Genomic DNA, 23,941 nt, shown 5'->3' with positions numbered 1-23,941 from the left:
GCAATAGTCCAAGCACTAGTTTTACTAGACCACCTTTGCTTCCACAAAAAAGCTGATTGAACTCAATAATCATGTATGAGAAGGCCTCTGCATGCTCCCTGACCTGACAACCATTGCTTCACGAGCCTAAACAATGCAGTAAAAAAGTAAAGCTAAGCAGGTTCATGCTGCAGTGGGTAAAAACAAATGCTCCCTGTACAAAAGCAACTTACCCGTTTTCACGTTTTCAAAGCTACTGCTTTCCCGCACAGCATTGACATCACTATGGCACCAACAAAACTTCATAATAATTTTCTTGCATGATCTGACTTACAAAAGTTGGGAACTAGGAGCCAGACGCATATTTGGTATATATCAGTTTTTTTTTGTTCTTTCACTATCAGTTCTTGTACTAAAAATAGTAACTTATTACTTTCATTCGTGTTCCTTCATGTACACCATTTGAAGTTTCACACAAGAATTTTCACAAATTTTCTGAGAAATTGTCACTGCTTTACATCAGTTCAAAATACCATTGCTCGTGCGATAATTTTACGTGTCGCGGTATACGTTGCGCCTACCACATATTGAAATAAAACGTTAAAACAAAAAAGCAGCGAAAATGAACACATTTCTAGCGGTAACGAAAGAGTTAAAAGTAAATAAGGGTGCAAATCGGTCTATAACTCCCACCCCTTTTTGCATGTAAGGATAGGAATTATAGACCGATATAAGCCCTTATTTTCTTTCGAGGGTGCACATTATTTTACATAGTAGCTGTATATCTCGCACCCTATTTGCTAGGAGGGACGTATACCCTTGCAAAATTAAAGCCCACAATGCAGACACAACAGGAAAGAAAAACAGGCGCTATAGAAGAGACGCGGCATCGAAAGCGGCGTATGTCTGGTATAACAAGGTCTTCAAGCGGTGAAATCTGGAAGTAGTTGTGGCTACTATCAGCGAAGTGATAGTGCTGTTAGGATTTCCCCTTCGTTGTCCTCGTTTCCTCCTCGTTTTACCGACTCAGTCAAATGCGCATTGGTCTGACCTCCTATAATTGTGACTGCATGTCGTAGCTCTACCGGGAGGCATTTCGTCAGTGCAGGTATTGATGTAGCGACCGTGAGTTCAGCAGCGAGCTTCAGCAGCGGTCGAACGCGTCCTTGATTTGCCACGATATTTCACCACTCTAAAGAACCACCAGCAAAGGATGCGATCCTAAAGTCAAAAGCATCGTGCGCTTTACCGAGTTCATTGGAAACAAAGACCGGGGCGACGAGCGTCATGCGCGCATGATGCCAGAGTTGCCGCTTTTGTGCGCATCTCTCACTGGCGTTCGATTAGGAAGTAGCCTTGAAAATGCGCACATCATTCCCCCGGCAGTGAAACCGAACGGCTATATTTATTTTATTTATCTTATTTCTTGTACCTTCAAGGCCCGAAGTCGTTACAGAAGGGAGTGGAACGAAATACAGAGCATGTGCAGATAACAGGGTATAATATAAAAAAAATAGAAAGTGCGGATTAACAAAAGTATTCAAAAGTAGTTCTAGAAGCAGATGTATCGGTGATGTTAACAATTGAGGCCGGCACATGATTCCATTCATTGGTAGTTTTAGGAATAAATGAATAAAAAAATAGGTTCGTGCGACAGTGTGGAACGCTCAATTTATGGCGATGGTCAGTACCAGATGATATGTATGCAGGTTCGGACAAAAGTTCACTTTTTAATTCCAGATTGTAATAATAAATTTTGTGCAGCAGTGATAAGCGTGTTAACTTCCTACGGTATGAGAGGAGAGGGAGGTTTAAAGTAGCCTTCATAGATGTTACGCTTGATCTCCGAGAATAGTTAGTAAGAATGAAACGTGCGCTACGATTTTGTATAGATTCTATTGCATTTGTTAAGTAATCCAAGCCAGGGTCCCATACAGAAGAGGCATATTCAAGCTTAGGGCGTATTAGTGTTTCGTATAGAAGTAGCTTTAAGTTAGCGGGCGCCATAGAGAAATTGCGACGGAAATAACCAAGCGTATGGTTAGCATTAATAGTGATGCGGTTTATGTGTGTTTGCCAGGAAAAAATTAGATGTTATGTGGGCGCCTAAGTATTTATAGGAACTGACTTCTTAGAGTGCAGAGTTCTTCAAGGGATAGTTGGATAGGTTAGACGAAGCAGTATTGCGGGAAATCATTAGTTTGCACTTTTAGCTGTTAAGTCGCATTTTCCAAGTGTTGGACCAGTTAGTTACCTTGTCTTGATCAGATTGTAGTTTTAGAGTGTCAGAATTTGATGATATTACTCTGTAAATGACACAATCGTCTGCAAATAACCTTATGAAGGACGCTACACAGTTAGGCAAATCATTCATTTAAAAGAGACGAAGCAAGGGTCCGAGAACGGAACCTTTCGGGACCCCGGAACTGACAGGTCAAAGCGAAGAGTCAAAATTTGTTAACGGAAACAAATTGTGTTTTATTGGATTAGAAGGGTTCAATCTATTAGATGATATTACGGTCAATGAAGAGTGTATTTAATATTAGACAAAGTAAGTGGTGAGAGATGAGGTCCAATGCTTTAGAAAAGTGCAAGAAGATGGTGTCAATGTGAAATCCATTATCCAATGCGGCACAGATTTCATGTGTAAATGAAATAAGTTCAGTATCACAGGAAAAAGATTTACGGAACCCATGCTGACGAGATGAAAAAAAAAATGAATTTGTTTCTAGGAAGTGGATGAGATTAGAGTATATTATATGCTCTAGAATTTTGTATGACACACTTCTTAGAGAAATCGGCCTGTAATTTAAAGGTGAATGCACGTTGCCAGACTTAAATAATGGAACCACCTTGCCGACTTTAATATCCTTTGGTAATGAGCACGACATAATAGATTGCGAAAAGATGTTGCACAAAATTAGGGATGAGTACACTTCGGAATTTTTCAAAAACTTAGAATTAATATTGTCTATTCCTGACGATGACGAAACCTTTAACTTACGAATCAAGTTCACGACATCATCGTAATCAATGAACAAGGGCTCCATCTGAGGAAAATTCATCGTAACAACTTAAGATAGAGAAGCACAGATCAACACGTTATTCAAAAAACACTTCATTGAGTACAGAACAACATTCTTCTTGTGGAACAACAGCACCGTCTACATCAGTGAACGATATTCTGGTACATTCAGAACCCTTGACAGTTTTCTAAATTTTTTTTGTATTTTCAGTCAGCAGAGATGGAAGTGTATTGTAATAGAAAACGCGTTTAGCTTCTTTGACTGCGTTTTTAAACAGTGAAGCAACCTGCTGATACGCACGCCAGCTATCAGTTGTGTTCCGTTGTTTAGTTTGGCGAAACAGTCGCTTCTTCCTGTTCAAGATACGTTTTAGGGATGCATTAAACCACGCTGCTCGATGGTTACACCAGACAGCTCGGAGGGGTATGTATTTTTTTACTAATTCATTAACTATATTTTTAAAAAGCGATCAGTTCTGTTCAACGCTCCGAGTGTAAAAGTCCGGCATATATTCTTCTACAAAAGCTTCAAGTTGTGTGTTCATTGAACCGTAGTCATTGATACCTCTGCTCGCCTTTCGGATGCTCGTTTTCCGGATTCCATAGAATATATGTACTGTTCGCTTCACTTTGCTGAGTGCTTGTAACCACTGCCTGACGAGGGTATGATCCATTACATTTGGTGGTATGAGCCATTATGACGATAGTTTTCTGTCGACGTTACGCCACGAAGAAATCCCTGGATCCTAGCCATAGACATTTTCACTGGGAAAATGAAAAATGTTTGCCTTCGGGTTTCTGAAGCTGGACCATGTAAAAAAAATACGATTTCCAGGGAGTAGTTTATGGCATTTGTTGCAGTTCGGTACTTGCTCGTTCTTAAGAAGAAAAGTACAAGTATGTGTATGTCCTATCTGTAACCTGGATAAAATCACTTCACTAAAACGTTCTTGATGATGACAAGTCTTTCACTCTCCAAGCGCCGGCTTTATGAGGCGGAGTTTACTGTCGTATAAGGAAGCCCATTCCTGCTGCAATTTTGAACCAAAGGCTTGACCAAGAGCTCAAATACTATCTTTCAGTGCGACCAGTACGTTTTGGATTTCTTTGTGTTCAGAGTTTGCTGCGCAACTATCTGCCTTTTCAATACCAGGGATCCCAATGTGACTCGGAACCCAACAAAAAGGAATAACTTTATCATGACTTTCTGCAATGACCAGCATTTATAAAATGTCGCCAATGAAGGCTTCGATAGATGATTGTACGTTGAGCGACTTTAGTGCATTTCATGAGTCGGTGTAGATTACTGCTTTCGTGCATATGCCAGAGATAATTTTTCCTGTGGTTATCTGCAGTGCATAAATTTCCACTGTGAAGATTGGAACAATTTGCGGTAATGTGATACACCCTTCCGGCTGTTCTCATACTACGTTACATCCTACATGTTGACTTGTCTTAAATCCACCTGTATAAAACTCAGCAAAAAGTTGTATTTTTCTTGTAACGCATTGAATTCTTGAAATGTGTTCGTGAGATGTCTACTTTTCTTATAGCGGCCAAGAGTGAAATCGCAAGACTATGAGCAAACTTTCTATGGAGCTAGTCTTCGTGGCTTTCCAGCAATAGAAAGTGCCTCATCAGGGATCGCCTAGGTTAGCGTTGCGACACATTTATACACATTTCTGAATGTCGGAAATGCCACACGCATGTGCGGGCACTCGATATTTTTGTCAGACAATCATATAATTGTAATAACGTGACGCATCATTACGTTGAGAGCTGTGAAGCAAATTGGGAACTACAAGCTCGATGAGCCCCTCGATAATGAAAGGGAAATGCCTGATGAATCTTCTATACTCCATGCTCGAGCAAGCAATTCCGAAAATGCCCCGCTGATTACGCAGAAATGGCGAATAAGAAGAGGAAAAAAAAACTAAGCGACTGACGAGACAGAGGTTTCCTGGGATGCAACGCAAATTACGGCGTCCGCCGCTGTCATCAACGGATTTGACACTCGTCGACTTCACAGCACATAACACATCCCAGTGGCGACTCAGCACAAGCGTTAAAGCGTTCTCTGCGAATAATTGGTTTCTGACAACTCTTGCGAGCCATTTACGAAGGGAAAGCTGGCGTTGCGATTGCGCAACAAACTGAAAGAAATTGTGCAATATGTACCTGTGCAGTTTCAGTTATACACGAACACATCCTGGCTGCCGATGATCGTATATTTAGGCCAGCATCACCTTGGAGGTGGGAATTGACAGCATGACGCATATGTCCACGCTCGTTGACAATGACAAAACCAATAGGACAGTGAGACAAATAAGTATCTCTTTTTTTCCCATACACGACGTTCCTCCTAGAAACACTTTAGTGAGGGGGGAAAAAGAAGGAAAAGGAGGCACGCATTCTTTTCGCAAAGGCGAATCTGAAAACCCTTTCGGATTTGCGCATGGGCGAACAATAACATATTCAGAACATGAACTGACAGATGAGCATATTGGTATAGATTCATACTTTTAAACGTATACACAGTGCGAAAAACACAAAATGGCAAGAAGACGCTGCAGGCGAGCCACTGTTCAAGAACATTACTCGAAAAAGGATAGTTCCAAGCACTATACTGATACTCTGAAAGAAGGTCGACAGCTCCGTTAGCTGGCATGAATTCATACAAACGTGCTGTGTGGGAATGATGCATGCACAGTCGTGAGCAAAAGTGGAGAGTGCACGGCCCAGGGTGCGAGAGCAGCTGCGAGGCCGCTACGCGGCGCTGCTATCTCGCGCCGCGCGCTCGCTTCGAGAGTGCCCGGAGTGACGACAACCTTCACCCTCGCTAGGCCCTACCCTTGCTCTCGCACTGGTGCTTATCACGCTTGATAAATTTCTAGTGCACCGTTCGGCTGCTCTGCTGCTGACAGTCGTGGCGGAGGGTATCGCGCATCGCTATTCACCTAAAGTCTCCGAAGGGAAAGTAGGGGCGCACTGCTTCCCTCCTCCGTTTTCGGCGCACCTTGACGGCTACGCATCGATGCCGTGCCTGTATCGGCGTGCTGTTGGAAGGCGCGCGCGGATCCCACTCGACTAATCTTTGCCGTAAATTACGGTAATATCCCCTCGAGCTTGGATGTTTTGACTACTACTGGCCAGGCCTAAAATTGTCATCAAACAGAATATATTTTTTTATGAGCCAACCCTATGTGCAAATGTGGCGCCAGGCGCCACGTTACAGCATGTATAACATGACTTCTAGCACTGGCGTTTAGCATATAATGCCCAGGTAAATTTTTATAACATCGGTGTTTCATTCTCACGTAACAAAAATTTAACCGAGTCATCGAAGCCCATGCAGCTTTTGCCTTTATTTCATGGAAAATGAGTCGTTATTACCTATAAAATGTGAAAATGTTCACCTCCATAAAGCTTACCGCTTTTGAGTATATGCACATGCGTCAAGCAGCACCGAATAACACGCTTGTTTATGGAAGTTGAAAGTGCTGACGTTGCCAAATCACGAGTCGATCGCTCGCGAGCTCAATACATCAGTCAGCGCCTTCGGAACAGAATCGCCAGCCTGGAATTAGAAGCGTACCTGGACAATAGAAGAGCGCCTCAGAAACTACGCGCGGTAATTTGAGTATCACCTTTTATTCGAGACAATACGGCACGCTAATGACTGAATCTGCAAGTTGCATTTATTGTTATTAATATTATTATTTGCAGACTGAGAAGCCGAATTATTGACACCGCAGTGAGCAGAAAACACTTAGAGGAAATGTTCTTGGCTTAACTAACTGTTGCTTAAAGCTCATATGCTCTCATTTTCCGTGCCACTTATTTCCTAATGATTATTAGCGTCTCGACGAAAAAAAAAATGAAAGCGTCTAGGGAAAGAGCAACGAGATGAAGGACGACGAGCCGAGATTCTTCCTCGCTTCTTTCATAGAAATGAGGGTTTGGCTAATCGCAGAGCCTGGGGAGTCCTATTTCGTCGACAATTAAGGAGAAAGAAGAAAATCTTAAGAAGTTGATTAGACGTCAAACATTTTTTTTAAAAGATAAGGAACAATTTCAAAGGAGTTCAAGCGAGACATGAGATACACGCGCGCTGTCTGAAGCTCAGCATACGCATGCGCGCGTTGCGCTTGGGCAGCACGACGGAAAGCTACGCGAGGCATTCATTTCAACCAGGCCCGGAATTCATTTTAGGCGCTCGGAAATATCCGACCAAACTCATCATCCTCGCACCGTTTCCCCTACGCATTCGGCTTCGCTTTCGCGCATCACAGCCATGGAGCGAAGTGCTGCCGTGTCACTACGTACACGGTCTGCCGGTAATTGAGACCAGCAGCTCTCACGACGCGTAGGAAATGCGACTCTCGAAATACAACTCTATGCTTCCTTCATTGCCCTGCACACAAACGCAAAAATCGTAGTAATGCGGCCGTACCAAATTAATAATAAAGAAAGCAGAAGAGTCGCCTTAAGAAGCGCTAAAGCTCCAAAGCGGCAGTTACACATAGTGAACAGCGACTCCCGAGAAGGAGCCGTGTTACAGGAAGGAAGGCAAGAGGCGGGAAAGAAACGCCGTACGTGCTTGGCCTTGGCCCAGTTCAACATACAACCAAGAAAAGCGAACTGGAGACTAATAAAAACAATAAAGAAAAGAATGAGAAAGAAGCGTATCCCCGATATACAAGAGGGGCGGAGTGCTCGGTGTATGGCGACAAGTGAAAAAAAAAAAAAAAAAAAACGGACCAAGAGCGCGAGGAGAGGCGCATTGAATTATGCGGGAAAGGCGCCGGCGCTCGGATTAGACGAGAATTGATGACAGCCCATTGGTTCGATGCACGCGGCGGGGGATACATGTTCTCGACGTCTCTTTTTTATTTCTTTCATTCCTTTATATTTCTTTTTTTTCTGTCATTCTTTAGCTTTTCTCGCTTAGTTTCTTTCCACAATCTCTCGCACTTTTGTTTTTCTTTCTTTTTGTCCTTCCGGAGGCGGCGTGCGGGAGTCGAGAGAGGCGAGCTTCCCTCCGCATTCCAAACACTCGCTGTCAGTGGCAGAGGCTGTTCATCACCAACGGCGGAGGCATGCGACCGATTTCCGTTAATCGGATCGGAAGCACGTCGCTTAAAGCGTTTCCTCTCGAAGCGGGTGCTTCCGAAGCAGGAAAGAAAGGGAAACTTTACTCGCGAAGAATGCGAGTCGTGCAATGGGCTCGAGCGCTGCACGTCTTTAAGCGCAGAGGCATCGGGAGAAGCCGCTTCCTGGGAGGTCGCTGTGCGTCGCACATATGCCCGTTGCCGAACGAGTGCGGCAGACGTGAACGCATAAGATTAATAAAGCGCGCTTTCCCTTTCACACGGCTAACTTGTTACGGGCTCCTATTGTACTATCTTGGATACATGTATACCTACTGCGCACAAAAGCTTTCGGAGTGCGGAATCAGCGAAAACGAAAATTTCATCGCAGTCAACGCATCTGGCCGAGGATTTAAAAAACCAAGTGTAGACTACAGCTTTCCACGTTCCAAGCAGCGAGGGTAAAGGTGTGTGCGCGCAGATCATGCTCTTGTACGAGCATCGTCTGCAAAAGCTGTTCTATTGAGCTCGACATAGCCTCCGCTGCTTTTCCGCTTTCAACGCAAACGAACCGCCGTGGTAGTGCGGTGGCTACGAAGTTGCGCTTCTCAGCTCGAGGTCGTGGGATCGATCGCGGCCGCGAGCGATTCGTTCGTCACAAATTCAACACATGGGCACAATACAAGACATTGTATTGAATGAAGTCATCGAATCTCCACGGATCGAATCATATTATTCATGATAAATGGCCTATGCGAGGTCTTTATACGCTCGCTGACCCAACCCTTAGGACGCCAAGAGTTACTGTGCCCCTAAATTATTTTACAGCGAAAGCTTTATATGACTAACCTTCCGTAGTTTTTTCGGCGTCCGGCCACAAAAAAAAAAAAGAAATCCTCATGTGGGCCGATCCTGGTGATAGTGCAGAGAGGGTTCAAGCTCAATGGCACATACCCCAGTAGGCTCGGGAACCTGTGACGCCCCCTTGAACTATTCTTGTCACACGTGGGATCCAAAGTGGTCCCAGGCACACGGCGCGAAACGACCACCGACGAAGAACGGTCCCGCGATGCTGAACGAAAACGACAATCGCGAGCCCGGGCACCTCCGAACAAGCAACGACACAAGACTCGCAACGCAGTACCGCGGCAGAGGTACCGGATGGACCGAGTGAACGACTTCAAAGGTGCCGATGCCAAGTTCCGACCTGAAGCACACGTTTCTGGATAAACATTTCGGGTTTAGTTGCAGAGTGTGCGACCGTCTATGGTTCGAGAAGGACCTGACGAGGATCGCAAGTCTACAAGATCAAGGAGTTTATGACCACGTATTTCCAGTGGGTTAGAAAAGATGATACCACACCTGTGATCATCAACGAAGACTTCAATCTATACATTTCTAAGCCAGAGAAAATGGTTCATGCAATACATGTTGGAAGAGTTTGGCCTGCAATTTTACTCCAACCCCAGGATACCTACCACGTATCACCGGACGTGCACTGATTTGATTCTAGCCAAGGACCTCTTTATGGTGGCAGTCGAACCATTGAGTATATATCACAATGATCATAAAGCAATCGTGACTACCCTGACAAACAAATCATCCATTCAAACACATGAACTCCCATCATCAGACACTTCAAACAAATGGCGACCATTCCACTCTACGAAGATGCAATGGCAGCGAAAGCTGACGGCAGTCAAAGCTGTCAAATGAAAAGCAAGGTGCTTCCGCTGCCATTCCATCTTCACAGAGTGTACTGGTTGTCATTGTTTCCAATTGGTATATTTATAAATTTGCGCTTTTTGATTTATTTTACAGTGAAGCTGTATAGCTCTACCATCCAAGGAAATTTTGGTGTCGTCGTTGTAAGAAAAAAAAAACTCCCCATACGTGGGCCCATCCCGGAGATGGTGCAATACCGCGGTACGAACCGCGGCGGATGTGAAGCAGGCGTTAAGCACTCCCCATACGTCGGCCGATCCCGAAGATAGTGCAACGTTGTCCCGACCCGCGGCGGAGGTGCTGTTCGCGATGAAGGGGCCCACATACACAGCTTCGCTGATCATCCTTCTTCACAGAGTGGAAGGGCATATATTTTTTAACCTTTTTTCATTTATTTTTAATTGGCGTACGCGTTTTATTGCAGTAAATAGAAAGGTTTTTCCCCACATTCATTTAGGGTTATTTCGAAACATTACACGAGGAATGAGAGTTTAAAAGGGGTTGAACGCAGGAACACACCTATACGATGCATGGGGTGCACGCTAAAGCGTGCGTGTGTGAGCGTGTGTTGGTGTGCGAGCGTGCGTGCGTGTGCATGTGTGAGTGTGCGTGCGTGTTTACGTGAGTGCAAGTGCGTGCATGTGGGCGTTTGTGCGTGCGTGTGTGAGTGTGCGTGCGTTCATGTGTACGTGCGTGCGTGATTGAGTGCGTGTGCGTTCATATGGTTGTGTGCGTGCGTGTGCGCACAAACACGCAAACGTGCCAATTGGCGTAGACCTTTTATTGCAGTAAATATGAAGGCTTTTCCCCGCATTCATTTAGGGTTATTTCGAAACATTACACGAGCATTGAGAGTTTAAAAGGGGTTGGAACGCAGGAACACTCCCATACGATGCATAAGGTACACGCTAAAGCGTGTGTGTGTGCGTGCGTGCGTGTGTGAGTGAGTGAGTGTGCGTGCGTTCATGTGGGTGTGTGCGTGTGCGTTTGTGTGATTGCGTGAGTGATCGTGTGTGTGTGCGTTCACGTTGGTATGTGCGTGCTTGCGTATGAGTGTGTGCGTGTGTGTGCGTGCGTGAATGTGTGAGTGTGTGCGCGTTAAAGCGGGTGTCTGCGTGCTTGCGTGTGCATGTGCGTGCGTGCGTGTCCGTGCGTGCGTGCGTGCATGTGCGTGCATGTGTGTGAGTGTGCGTGCGTGTACATGCGTGTGCGTGCATGTGTGTGAGTGTGCGTGCATGTGCGTGCGTGTGCGTGCATGTGCGTGCGTGTGCGTGCATGTGTGTGCGTGTGCGTGCATGTGTGTGAGTGCGCGGGCATGTGCGTGCGTGTGCGTGCATGTGTGTGAGTATGCGTGCATGTGTGTGAGTATGCGTGCATGTGCGTGCGTGTGTGTGCGTGCAGGTGCGTGCGTGTGTGTGCGTGCATGTGCGTGCGTGTGTGTGCGTGCAGGTGCGTGCGTGTGTGTGCGTGCAGGTGCGTGCGTGTGCGTGCAGGTGCGTGCGTTTGTGTGCGTGCATGTGCGTGCGTTTGTGTGCGTGCTTGTGTGTGCGTGCATGTGTGTGAGTGTGCGTGCATGTGTGTGAGTGCGCGTGCATGTGTGTGAGTGCGCGTGCATGTGTGTGAGTGTGCGTGCATGTGTGTGAGTGTGCGTGCATGTGTGTGAGTGTGCGTGCATGTGTGTCAGTGTGCGTGCATGTGTGTGAGTGTGCGTGCATGTGTGTGAGTGTGCGTGCATGTGTGTGCGTGTGCGTGCATGTGTGTGCGTGTGTGTGCGTGCATGTGTGTGCGTGTGTGTGCGTGCATGTGTGTGCGTGTGTGTGCGTGCATGTGTGTGCGTGTGAGTATGCGTGCATGTGTGTGAGTGTGCGTGCATGTGTGTGCGTGTGTGTGCATGTGTGTGCGTGTGTGTGCGTGCATGTGTGTGCGTGTGTGTGCGTGCATGTGTGTGAGTATGCGTGCATGTGTGTGCGTGTGAGTATGCGTGCATGTGTGTGAGTGTGCGTGCATGTGTGTGAGTAATAATAATATTTGGGGTTTTACGTGCCAAAACCACTTTCTGATTATGAGGCACGCCGTAGTGGAGGACTCCGGAAATTTTGACCACCTGGGGTTCTTTAACGTGCACCTAAAGCTAAGCACACGGGTGTTTTCGCATTTCGCCCCCATCGAAATGCGGCCGCCGTGGCCGGGATTCGATCCCGCGACCTAGTGCTCAGCAGCCCAACACCATAGCCACTGAGCAACCACGGCGGGTTGTGTGTGAGTGTGCGTGCATGTGTGTGCGTGCGCGTGCATGTGCGTGAGTGTGCGTGAGTGTGCGTGCATGTGCGTGAGTGTGCGTGCATGTGTGTGAGTGTGCGTGCATGTGTGTGAGTGTGCGTGCATGTGCGTGAGTGTGCGTGCATGTGCGTGCGTGTGCGCGTGTGTGTGTGTGCGTGCGTGAATGTGTGTGTTTGTGCAATATTCCGCAATATTTAGTTAGCTCAGTTGCAAACGTCCACTAATAATTATTTATTTTATGGCACATGTCGGAATTGGAAAATTGAAGCGGAGAGATAATGAAGAGATATATATTTAGTAGGAATCTAATAGTTTCTAGATAACCGTTCTTAAAGTAGGCTACGAAAACCATTGTCGTAGTCAGTTTTGTCCTACATTGCCATGAGGGGCAATTTGGAAAAACTAGTACCAGCGAACCAGCGAACCTCAAACAACCTTTGGGTACGGATTTGAAAACTAGTGCTAGTCCCTTATATTTCTGTTTCATTGGTATGACATCATTACTAGCAACATATTCTTGACTTCGTACTCTATGATATGGTTTTTCATCTCAATCGTTGTAATTACTTTCATGTATCTGGTGTGACGTACTGAGTATGCTACTTCTGTTTTCTCTTACTGCTATTTTATTCCGGGGCCCATTCTTCCTTTGCCTAGTTTTACTGTGGATATATTGACACGTGCACTTACCTATCTTTATCGGCCGACCACGTTTCGCCGCCTAAAAAATGGTATCGCACAGCGCGGGACGCGCCTGCATGTATCGGAAGTTTCTGGAATGTTGTCGATGCTTCTATCCACTGTCTGTTGTCGCCGAACCTTGTGTTATCTGATTTCATCGCGTGACGCGAATGGTGTAGACGGTGTAGGAAGACACGCGGATCCCAGCGATTAGTCTGGAACATTCGACGACTGCTGTATAAAAGTCGACGCGCTTGACCCGCTGATAAGATTTTTGACGATCGCCTACTGTGTTCGCCGTTGTCGCCGTTCTTTAAGTTTAGCCTGTTTTTGTGGGCACAGGTTCGCCCAATAAAACGCTAGTTTCGTCTTTCCCAGTTGGACTGTTTTCTTTACCGTCACTACCACGTGACAATATCACATTGGTGTTATTTCCGTTGCAAGAAGTCGCTGTAGCTACTCAAGCTGCTTCCATGCAGATTTTTTTTTTACCATTATCCATCGTATATCACACACGAAAATAAAGACAAATTCAAATTCACTACCACCTGGGTTTATTTATGCATTTGCAACGTGTGCTCTAATATAAATCTAACACCAGTGATAGTTTGCTTATTGTATAGTTGAACATTGTAATTTTTCGTGGCCAATGAACTCTTCAGGTAATCCACCTGAAGAAATTTAGCGGTAATAAGCCGTAGTCTCATTCTAAGAAGCAAGTGACTGACAGCCGCCATGCATCTTGCGCACGTATACAATTATGTCACCACCCTACTCCTACGCTTATCCCCTCTCGCGTTATTCTCGTCCTCCAGTGACAGTGCCGTCTCAAAAGTCCTCGACTCGTCGAAGACGGGTGCGCGATATTCACTTGTCTAAGGAAGAGTTCATGTTACCAAGCGAGAAAAAAAAAGGACAGTGGATGGGGACATTGCGCGAGGTGGCGGCAGCGTCAAAATTGGCGTTACTTTATCATATGATCCTCACAGCGTCAAATGCTGATTACGTCCTACACCATGCGAAACAAAGCAGTGTAGCTTTACGGATGCGGTTCACAGAGGATACCAGCCTGTCAAGGATCGAATTCACGGAGCTCGTAAAACGCTTAGATATTGGCGTACGCACCCTGTAGAATAAAAAAAATCTAAACAAATTCTGGAGTTTTACATGTCAAAACCTCGACCTGGTTATGAGGCACGCCGTAGTAGGGGGCTGCGTATAAATTTTGACCACCTGAGGTTCTTTACCGTGCCCCCAGTGCAATGTACGCGAGCATTTTCACATATCGCAATGCGGTCGCTGCAGCCGGGATCAAATCCGCGACGTCAGCGGCACAATATCTTGGCCACTGAGCTACCACGGCGGCTTAGGCTTTCTCTGTGGCCTGTTATTGGCTATCACGATTGCCCAGCAATGGTGAGTCAGGTGCGAGCACCTGTTGCGTGTGACGAGCTTTGAGAGTTTGGCCGTATTCGGTGCACACGTTACCCATCTACGCAAGTTGTAGTCGTCGTACAGCGAAGAGTGATGACGCTCAACATAGGAACATCATAGGAGCGACCTTCAATGCCCTGAACAACAGGTTGTCAGCGTTTGTTGGTGCAGTCCCTGCTCTGGAGTAGCGGGTATCGATAGAACGAAATGAGTGCCTGAAATCCCGTGGCTCTTGGAGCCAGCTTTGACCTGGAGCCCGAAACTCAAAGCACGGCTATGATTTCCGCGACTATTACTTAAAATGTCGACTTCAAACGCTTGCTGTGAAAATTGGCTGCATACTCACCAGCATTTCGTATATAGCATCTACAATGTTGTACATCTCCTCTCGTGTAATGAAGCCGTCATTGTCGACGTCATACAGTTTGAACGCCCCTGCGAAGAGAGAGAGGGAAAATAAAGCAAGTTTGGAATTGGCCTACATGCAAGCCAATCAGAGCCACATCTGTAATCACGTGTCAGAGTAGCAGCAATTCATAAAAAGTAAGCTAGACGCCATGGCATGTCCAGCTAAATCACAAACGTTTCGATTGTGCGCTCTCTCCACCTCTGTATATTCGCCTGGGATACGAAAGCGTTCTCCTTGTTAAAGCATTCCGGTTATTCAACGAGCCAATAAGTGCCGCACATGAGTGCCTAATGATCCGGCTGATTCGGGCTGCTTGAACCAATGCCCACGTTGCGTCTATTGCATTTTTCACATTGCCCGAGTTTACCCACACAGGATGCCTGCTTATTATGCTTAATCAATAGTTTAAATCCAAAAGCAAACTAACGCACACAAAGACGCAGCCACTTGACCCTGCTCGCGTTTAATTTTTTTTTCCTTCGCGACAAATGTAGTTGGTTCCAGGCAAAATTGTTTGCATAATCGCTTACAAGCTCGAAAAACTCAGTCCAAAGGGAGCCAATATTAGTGATGCCTGTCGAGTAGCTCGACTTTGTGAGGTAAGTCTTATCTAGGCTTGTGGTAATAAAAGTATCTTGGCTGCGCGCTGCATGGCTCTATGCGCGTTCGTGAACTGGTGCCATTTGGCAGCGCTTTAGATATGGAACGCATAAGGGCCAAACTACACTTTACGCCTGCTGGCGCGCGAAAACTCGCGCCCGCTAGCCTTGCATTCGCCGCGCCTCGCGAGGGACGGTGGTTTCAAGCTACAAGACGCGCGAGTCTTGGCTCACTATTTTCGCCTTGGATCACATCCTTTCGTATTTTTGTGAGGCATCCCCCCAGGGCATCGATATTTCTCTAGAGAAGATATCTGTGCTCGTGCCGCGCTTCGAGGCGTGCGATCTGTCGTTCAGCATCTGCGCATGTGTGAGGCGCTATAGGGCGCGATCTCTCGCGTGCCGGCACGCGCACATGTAGGTTACCCTTTACACTTGTTTTGTACTGCTCCTGAGGAATTTAAGTGGCGGTTAAACACGCGGACATCTCAACTAAAGACCGTCACCAGCGCCACGACGAATAAGTTGCTAACAAATGTGACACGCTATGTGCATAAGAGCTACAAGTCTATAGCAAGGTCGGGCAACGCACGCGACACACGTGAGGGAAACGTGCCAAGATGGACTTGGAACGTTCACGCAAAGCGTATCACAGGTTGCAGTTTCAACACGTAAGATGTCCTGCGCTACAGTGCGAGTAGAAGCCCTGTGCATTGGTACGCGCACGTGTAGTAACGTGTGTGGCTCACTCGCGCTTGTAGCGGGGCAGCCGGGTTCAATTCTTCCAAATATAAAGGTGGAATAACCTGAGCTAAATGGCTACACACGCTACAACTGCTTTTTATTCTTTCGAACCACTTAGCGCAAACAGTTCGTCTTACCCAATTATCACTGCGATAAGACAAGAAAAAAAATTAACGCCACAAAGATAACCATGACGTCAGTTGCTGCACCAGTAATGGATCCTGGTTATGCATGTAAAACGCACCATTTTTATTTTATTAACCACAATTATTACATGGTATAAAACAAGCTATCGATGATAATAAATTCAATGGAAAATATACTGCGCTCCGACAAACACACGGAAGGAACGCTGCCGATAACCTAACTTTTGCGTAGTTTCCTATGTTGGCCGAAAAAGTATGCGCTCTTTAAATGAACGACAGCAACCGCAGTTTCGTCCGAAGCAGTGCAATGACAGCTAGTAAATCATGAATCGCATTAAGACGCGCAGATTTGCGGGGGAAATAAATAAAGACAAACAATTTGCTTTGGATATTCACGTTTCTTTTTTTTTCTCCTTATCTCATCCTCGGTCTTGCGCCTCTTGCGCTCTCGCCCCGTGCACCCGGCTTCGCTTGACACTTCTTTTACCTCAACGTGATGATGGCGATCATTATTGTGGACCTACTGCAACAAATGCTATGACGATGACGCGAATTCCGCTAGCAAATTTTCAAGAATGCCACCTAAGGAACGGTGCCGCGACACTCGCCTTCCTGGAGTCAAAAGAAACTATATACGCAAGCGTTAGCCACTCAGAAGCACTCGATTTAAATGTCGCGCGATGCACGCTTTGCAACTCTTTAAATGCCTTAGTCGCTTAGTGACTCATTAAAAATGATAGTTGAGTAACTTTCTTTCTTTGGGACGTGAAAATACACAACGACTTGCACAGAACTGCGCAATGGCTTTCGCTAGCAATACGCAGGCGCCCTTTCTTTCTCCGTTGGTTCTCAACTGTGCGCTCGTTCAGTAGTGCAAACCTGTTCAATCGGGCTAATCAGAATGAAATAAGTGTGGACAGCCACACTCGAAAGTTCGCAAGCCGTATTCTAGGCCAGATTATGCAAACAATACTGTTTTTTTTTTTGCTTAACATACATTCAGGGTGTGCATGCAAGCATTACGGAGAGGAGTGACGTAACAGAAATATATGATTTACTGCATTTTTCAGGCTGTGTTGTAGTTAAGAATTCATGCCGCCAAGGATAATTCTCGTGACATTACACTTGAATGCGTTTTAGTCTGACCAAGCAAATACGATATATATGAAAGAAAAAAAAAAAGAAGGGATTGCATTTCTTACATAATAACTTTTCTTCGACGTTTCCTCTTGACGTTACCGACAACGCTCGGATGAACTCCTCGAACTCTATGGAGCCGTCCTGGAAAGAAAATAAATGCAGAACAAGTTAGAGAATGTCACGAAGGACAAACCTAAACTTGGAGAGGAGGAGCAGAAGAAGAAGAAGAAATGCATGCAGCACGTTTCATGATATTGAGTTCCGACAACGCGCACATGAAATTTCACAACTTGCTCCGTGCTGTCAGGCGCTTGCGCACAGGAAAGCGGATAGACAATAGCAGCGCCGACCGGCAGTACGACAGGGAAGCATGGCCCAACGCAAGCAGCGCTTTCGGCGTGTATTCTGCGCACGTCCCCAGCGCAGCTATCGAGTTAGCATTTGCGAGTTGAATGACGACGGCCATTGCACAAGGAACGAATTTCGATCACCTGCTCTTTATTTTATTTTATTCTTTCCTCACGTACTGCCGATATTCTTTCTAGACCGGCTAGAATTCCAGCTCTCTTTCTCTTATTTTTCTTTCAGTCCTACTTCAATCAGCCTAGCAATCGCCCAATCAACTATAGATTCTGCGACCGAAAGTAACTATGCTCGTATTCATAAAACGTTCTTGCGCTATCACAGACCTGTTTGCAAAGAGCATGACAGCACTGTATGTGAGCGCCCTGCCCACCTGCCGCGCCAGGCGAAGGGTATCGGTTAGCAAAAAACGTTCAGCAGGCTGGATCTTTCCTCACAGATGCGTTGCTTGTATCTAAATTGTTGCGATCGTGATTTTTGATATTGCGATTCCCAGAAGTGACGACACCTTCAAAGTATGGCACATGTCTAGAGAGAGGATCGTCCTATAGATAGTGGCGCCGTACGGCTTCTACATGCACACCGTTTCATCAAGTCAACATATAGTTATTTCGTAAGAATGCCCCATCCGTATATCACACGATCCAAACAATTTCATTGATCTTTAAAACCGTACGTTTTATCACAGCAGCTACGCATTTTAACGGTGCCTCGTGTGCTGTGCTGTGCTTCGCCGTGCTTGATGCTTCGAAAGCGCTTGCTGCCTCGCTTAACTGCTTTTAATTTGAGAAGGCCAAATTTTTCGTGTTAATATGCATCACCACAGCACAAAGTTTGCGCTACACACACCAGCACACCAGAACAAGCATGGCCGGTGTCGTTGATAGTCATCTCACGGCCCACCACAAACAACAACGTGTTCCACTTCCGCAAGAAAAAAAAAGAAAACTGGCGTTGCCAGTTCTACATCGCGCAGTTTAGCCCGCACCAATGTTCTCCAGCACACAGTATAACGAACGTGGCTGACAAGATGATTATGGAGGACCACGGAATAATTAATAATGATAAAAACGTCCACACGGCGCGCAGCCGCATCAACCACTGCACGGTTGCACTATGCCGAGAACAGGTGGCTTTATGTTTTGATAACCAGGGTCACTACACGTGCGCCAGTCACGTCACGCTATGACGTCACCGGCACTTTGTGACATGGCACGGGAGATGTTTATCGTTCATGGCGAAGAGCATTTACGAACCAAAAGCTTTGTCAGTTCGGTCCCTGATTAGCTGACCTCTTACTACGAGGGCGAATCGAGAAGTATTTGCTCCTACTTTTTGTTAGCCGAGTAAGGTACGTACATAGAGGTTATTACAAGTATATGTATTATACGTACCTGGCGCTATTTTTCCACATAGTGCCCGTACCGGTTCAGACATCTGCCCCGTCGCAGCATTAAATTTGAGATGCCTTGTGGTAAAACTTTTCCAGCTAACTGTGGAATCACCATCGAACTTCACGGCCTTTTGCGAACTCACAACACCACCACCTCACACTTCTCAAAGCGAGACACCTTTCCCTATACGTGGGCTGCATTTCCCTGTGGATTTAGATGGGCGCTCGTCCTTTGCTCCACAAAACGAATCACACTTCGTTGCTCGTACGCCGTGGACGTGTGAAGCACAATTAACTGCCGTCTTCAACAACTGACAGCAGCGCCGTGCCGCTGAGCTACCGGCAGACAAGGCCGGGTCGGTCCAAGAAAAGTCCTGCGCTGAGAATGGATATGGGAACTTCGCATTTAAAGTCTCAATTTGGCTAAAAGAAGGAGAGAGAGAGAGAGAGAGGAGCGTTCAGGAAAGGCAGGGATGTTAACCAGTCAATAGTCTGGTTGGCTACCCTACACTGGGGGATGGGAGAAGGGGAAGAGAAAGAAGGGAGAGAGAAGGTGTAGGTACGTGTACGGACAGCACTTCAGTTAGAGTCGCTGGAGCAAACCAGAAGTTCTGAGAAAACACAAAAGTGCCTTCACTGCCTTCTGAGCCGATGATCGGTCGGGACGGTGCTCTAATATGGTCTGTTCACTCAGAGGACGATTATCGAGTGTCCTCAATGTGTTGGACAAAGACTGTCTTTGTGCTTGAAATTGAGGACAATGGCACAATAAGTGGTCAATGTTCTCCTCGCATCCGCAAACATCACATGCAGGAGTATTAGTCATTCCAATTAGTGCTGAGTAGGCATTCGTGAAGGCAACTCCAAGCCATAACCGGCACAGAAGAGACGCTTCACGTCAGTGTAGACCCGCTGGAGGTTTGAGTTGAAGTGACGGGTTTAGTCTTTGCAGTCTTGTGCGCCTTGTATGTGCGGTGTTCCACTCTGCCAAGGAGATCGTGCGTGCTAGAATGCCAAGTTGCCTCGCGGCGTCGGTCCTTGAGAGAGGAATGGGGACGCAGCGGTCTTCTTGGTTTGACGTCCGAGCTGCCTTATCGGCGTCATCATTTCCAATGATACCGCAATGACCTGGTATCCACTGAAAAGAGATATCATGGCCTTTTTCTATTAAGTGATGAACAAGTTCCACGATTTCGCACGTGAGCTGATCGTGAGTTCCATGTCGGAGAAACGACAGCACACATTGCAAGGCCGGCCTTGAATCGCAGAAGACCACCCATTTTCTAGGACTTTCAGCATTTATTACTTGAAGCGCGTCGCGGAGAGCCGCGAGCTCTGCAGCTGTAGACGTAGTGACATGGGAAGTCTTGAACCGCTTGGTTATTCTCATTGCTGGTATAACTAGAGCGCCGCCGGAACTGGTTGATGTAGTTGATCCATCAGTGTAGACGTGTGTGCAGTCGCTGTATTTCTCGTACAAGAGAAGTAAAGTTAGTTGCTTGAGCGCTGATGATGGCAAGTCCGACTTTTTCTGAAGGCCTGGGATTGTAAGGTTCACTTGAGTACGGCGCATACACCATGGAGGACTGGAAGGCCTTGCCGCAGGTGTGTAACCTGACCTAAAAGAGGCACGGTGTGCGAAGACAGTCGCACTGAATGTCGTGTAAGGCCTATCTACTGGGAGATTTGCTAGGTGGTGGGTAGGGGTCCGGGCAACGTGTCGTATGTGCACACGCATTGTTTCAATGATAATGTGCGTTTTAATAGTGAAATCTTGAGCGACTGCAATAACCTCAGTCGTTGACGCACTCCGCGGTAGACCGAGACAGATCTTGAGGGCTTGGGCTTGGATGCTTTGAATAATATTCAGGTTAGTTCTGCAGGTGTTGGACATGACCGGTAGGCTGTACCGTAGGAATCCAATAAAGAGGACCCTGTACAGTTGCAGCATAGAGTGTATTGGTACTCCCCAGGTCTTTCCTGCAAGGAACTTAAACATATGACAAATTCCTGTCAGGCGCTTTTTCACATAATTCACATGAGGGGTCCAGGAGAGATTTTTATCAAGGACCACTCCCAAAAATCTGTGACTCGTGTTGTACGAGATCATGTGTCTGTCGACGGATATCACGTATGGAGACATTGATTTCCTGGTAAATGCCACCGCTGCGCACTTTTCGTATGATATACGAAGTCCTTGTTCTCTAAGGTAGGAGGACGTTAAAGTGGCTGACTTTTGAAGCCGCGCGCGAAGCTGCAGTCGCGTCACAGCCGACGTCCAAATGCAAATGTCGTCGGCGTAGATGGATAGCCTAACGGTGCCTGGCAGGATGTCGGTGAGTCCAATGAGTGTTAGACTGAAGAGCGTTGGGCTGAGTACTCCGCCCTGAGGCACCCCACGGTTACTGTAATGCTGCGAGGTCGGGCCATCCTCGGTAAGTACGAAAAATGATCTCTTATGTAGATAGCTACTTATCCAGAGATATACTTTGCCGCCAAGTCCTACTGCCTCTAACGCGTTGAAAATCGCTTCGTGCGTTACGTTATCGTACGCTCCTTTAACATCCAGAAACAGGGCAGTAGATAATCTTTTGCAGGACTTCTGGTGCTCGACGTACGTCACTAAGTCGATAACGTTGTCTATGGAAGAACGGCCACGCCTGAAGCCGGCCACTGCATCTGGATATACCTGGTAATGTTCGAGGTACCATTCTAGCCGTGCTAGAACCATCCTCTCCATTAGTTTTCCGATGCAACTGGCAAGCGCAATTGGTCGGTATGATGCAATGTCTACAGGCGACTTGCCAGGCTTGAGTAGTGGAATTAGGCGACTGGTCTTCCATTCCTGGGGAACCGTACCTGTCTGCCAGGAGCTGTTGAACAAGAGCAGGAGCACTTTTCGAGCCTCTTCGCCAAGATTACATAGGGCACGGTAGGTTATACCGTCGGGTCCTGGTGAAGATGAACGCTTGCACAAGGCCAGTGCAGCTTCGAGCTCGTCCATGGAGAAAGGACTATCCATGCGGGGGTCGCGTGAAACCGGTGAGTGGTGGAGCGGCGATGTTCCAGCGGAACTAGTTTCGCCAGCAATCCTCCTGCAGAACGCTTCCGCTACGTCAATCTCGCTGCATTGTTGGTGAAGGGCCAAAGACTTAAAAGGGTGGCGCTGCTGTGGGGTTCCACGGAGACCACGAACAGTTCTCCATATGTGAGACAAAGGTTTTCGTGGATCCAAAGATTCGCAGAATGATTTCCATCTTTGCGATGCGAGTTTGTCCATGCGACGCTGAATCTTCTTTTGAGTTCTTCTGGCCAACCTCAAGTCATGTACAGACTTCGTGCGCCTGTATCTTCGCTCTGCACGACGACGAATTGCACGAAGCTTCTCTAGCTCGATGTCGTATTCGGTGCGTGTATACGTTCTCAGAAGCGAATTTTTCGCAACCTCTAGGGCACCTTTTATGATGTCCTCTAGGCTAGAGGATAAGTCATCACGACAGCCGTCTTCGACAATTGACTTGAACATTGGCCAGTCGATACATTGTGTGACGCCGGCTAACCTGGAGTCCGTCAACCCTTCAACCCTAAGATAAGTGGGTAGGTGGTCACTTCCCCGCGTTTCAATATCCGGAAACCACCTGACCTTTCTAGTGAAAGAGCGTGAAACAAAGGTCAGGTCCAGGCAGCTACAGTAGGCAGTTCCACGCAGGAAGGTGGGGCTTCCATCATTTAACAAGCACAGTTCTTGTTCGGAGCCAAATGACACTAATTTTCTGCCTCTCGAGTTTATCTTAGAACTTCCCCAGATATGGTGGTGGGCATTAAAATCTCCAGTAATCACCAAAGGCTGCGGAGTCGCCGTCGTGATTCGCCGTAATCTCTCGCAGTCCAGCCGACTTGAGGGCGATATGTAGGCTCCAATTAATGTGAAAGTGAGCTTGCCTTTCTTTACTGTCAGACATACGTATTGGTTTTCTTGGTCAGGCGACACTGGGTGATGGACATACGTAAGATCACGTCGCATAAATACGATGATCTTGCTGCATTCTCCGTGGGTGGCGGACATGAAACACTCATACCCGGACAGTCTGATGTTATCTGATAAGGGCTCGCAGATGACGATGATTGGGAACTTATTCGTGAACACAAACTGTCGAAAGTCCGACATGCGTGACTTCAGTCCTCTAGCGTTCCACTGAAATATCGACGCGTTTCGGACTTCGTCACGAAACGACGGCTTCTGGAGAGCCATGATTTTAACCAAGAGCTGCAAGTACTGGACTCAAAGTGTCCAGCACCTGTAGTGCGCTTTGCGCAGACGTAGACTTCATGTTGGTAAGTATAACGCGAATGGCATTCATGAGCGACCGCAGAATGTTGATGACCTGGAGATCATCAGTCAGCGTCGCTTCAACAGGTGCAGAAGCCGTCGAAGCCGGTGCGTTTTGAGGTAACTTAGCAGGGAGTTGTGCGCTCGGTAGCTCAGGCCATTCTTCAGGACGGGCGAGCCTCCCCGCTTTGTTTGCTTTCCTTGTATCTGTCTTGGTGGCGCAGTGCGGTGATGCGGCAGTCCGTCTGACGGTAGCTGGCGTGTACCTATCTGCAGTTTCGGAATTTCGCGAACGTTATCGGCGGCGATGCCGACGTCGCCGAACAGCGGTAGCAGCCTCTCGATGCGTCGAATTGTCCCGCACCATTCGTTTTAGAATGGTGAATTCCGTCCGCATCCGCGGGCAATCCTTTGATGAGGCCTTGTGAGGACCACTGCAGTTAGGGCATTTTAGAACATGTGCGTTGCAGGCGTCTTCTGAATGAGACTGAGCACCGCGGGCACACGACGTTGTTCACACAGACACCCTTCACGTGGCCAATCTTGTAACACTTGAAACACTGGAGGGGCTTCGGTACGAATGGTCGTACTGGATGGCGGACA

The 23,941-nt window shown here is 46.9% G+C and overlaps 1 protein-coding gene across 1 annotated transcript in view; it reads right to left on the bottom strand.

The window, feature by feature from the left end:
- LOC142581548 (frequenin-1-like) overlaps positions 1-23,941 on the bottom strand; it is a 325,333-nt gene that overhangs the window by 20,030 nt on the left and 281,362 nt on the right. Inside the window, exons 5-6 of the mRNA XM_075691216.1 lie at positions 17,315-17,393; positions 14,561-14,649 (exon numbers count right to left, since the gene is read on the bottom strand). Coding sequence (XP_075547331.1) covers positions 14,561-14,649; positions 17,315-17,393 — 168 coding nt within the window. The remainder of the gene's footprint in view (positions 1-14,560; positions 14,650-17,314; positions 17,394-23,941) is intronic.

This window comes from Dermacentor variabilis, chromosome 1 (assembly GCF_050947875.1).
Source record: "Dermacentor variabilis isolate Ectoservices chromosome 1, ASM5094787v1, whole genome shotgun sequence".
Taxonomy (NCBI): Eukaryota; Metazoa; Arthropoda; class Arachnida; order Ixodida; family Ixodidae; genus Dermacentor; species Dermacentor variabilis.
This window is presented reverse-complemented; position numbering and strand designations above follow the sequence as displayed.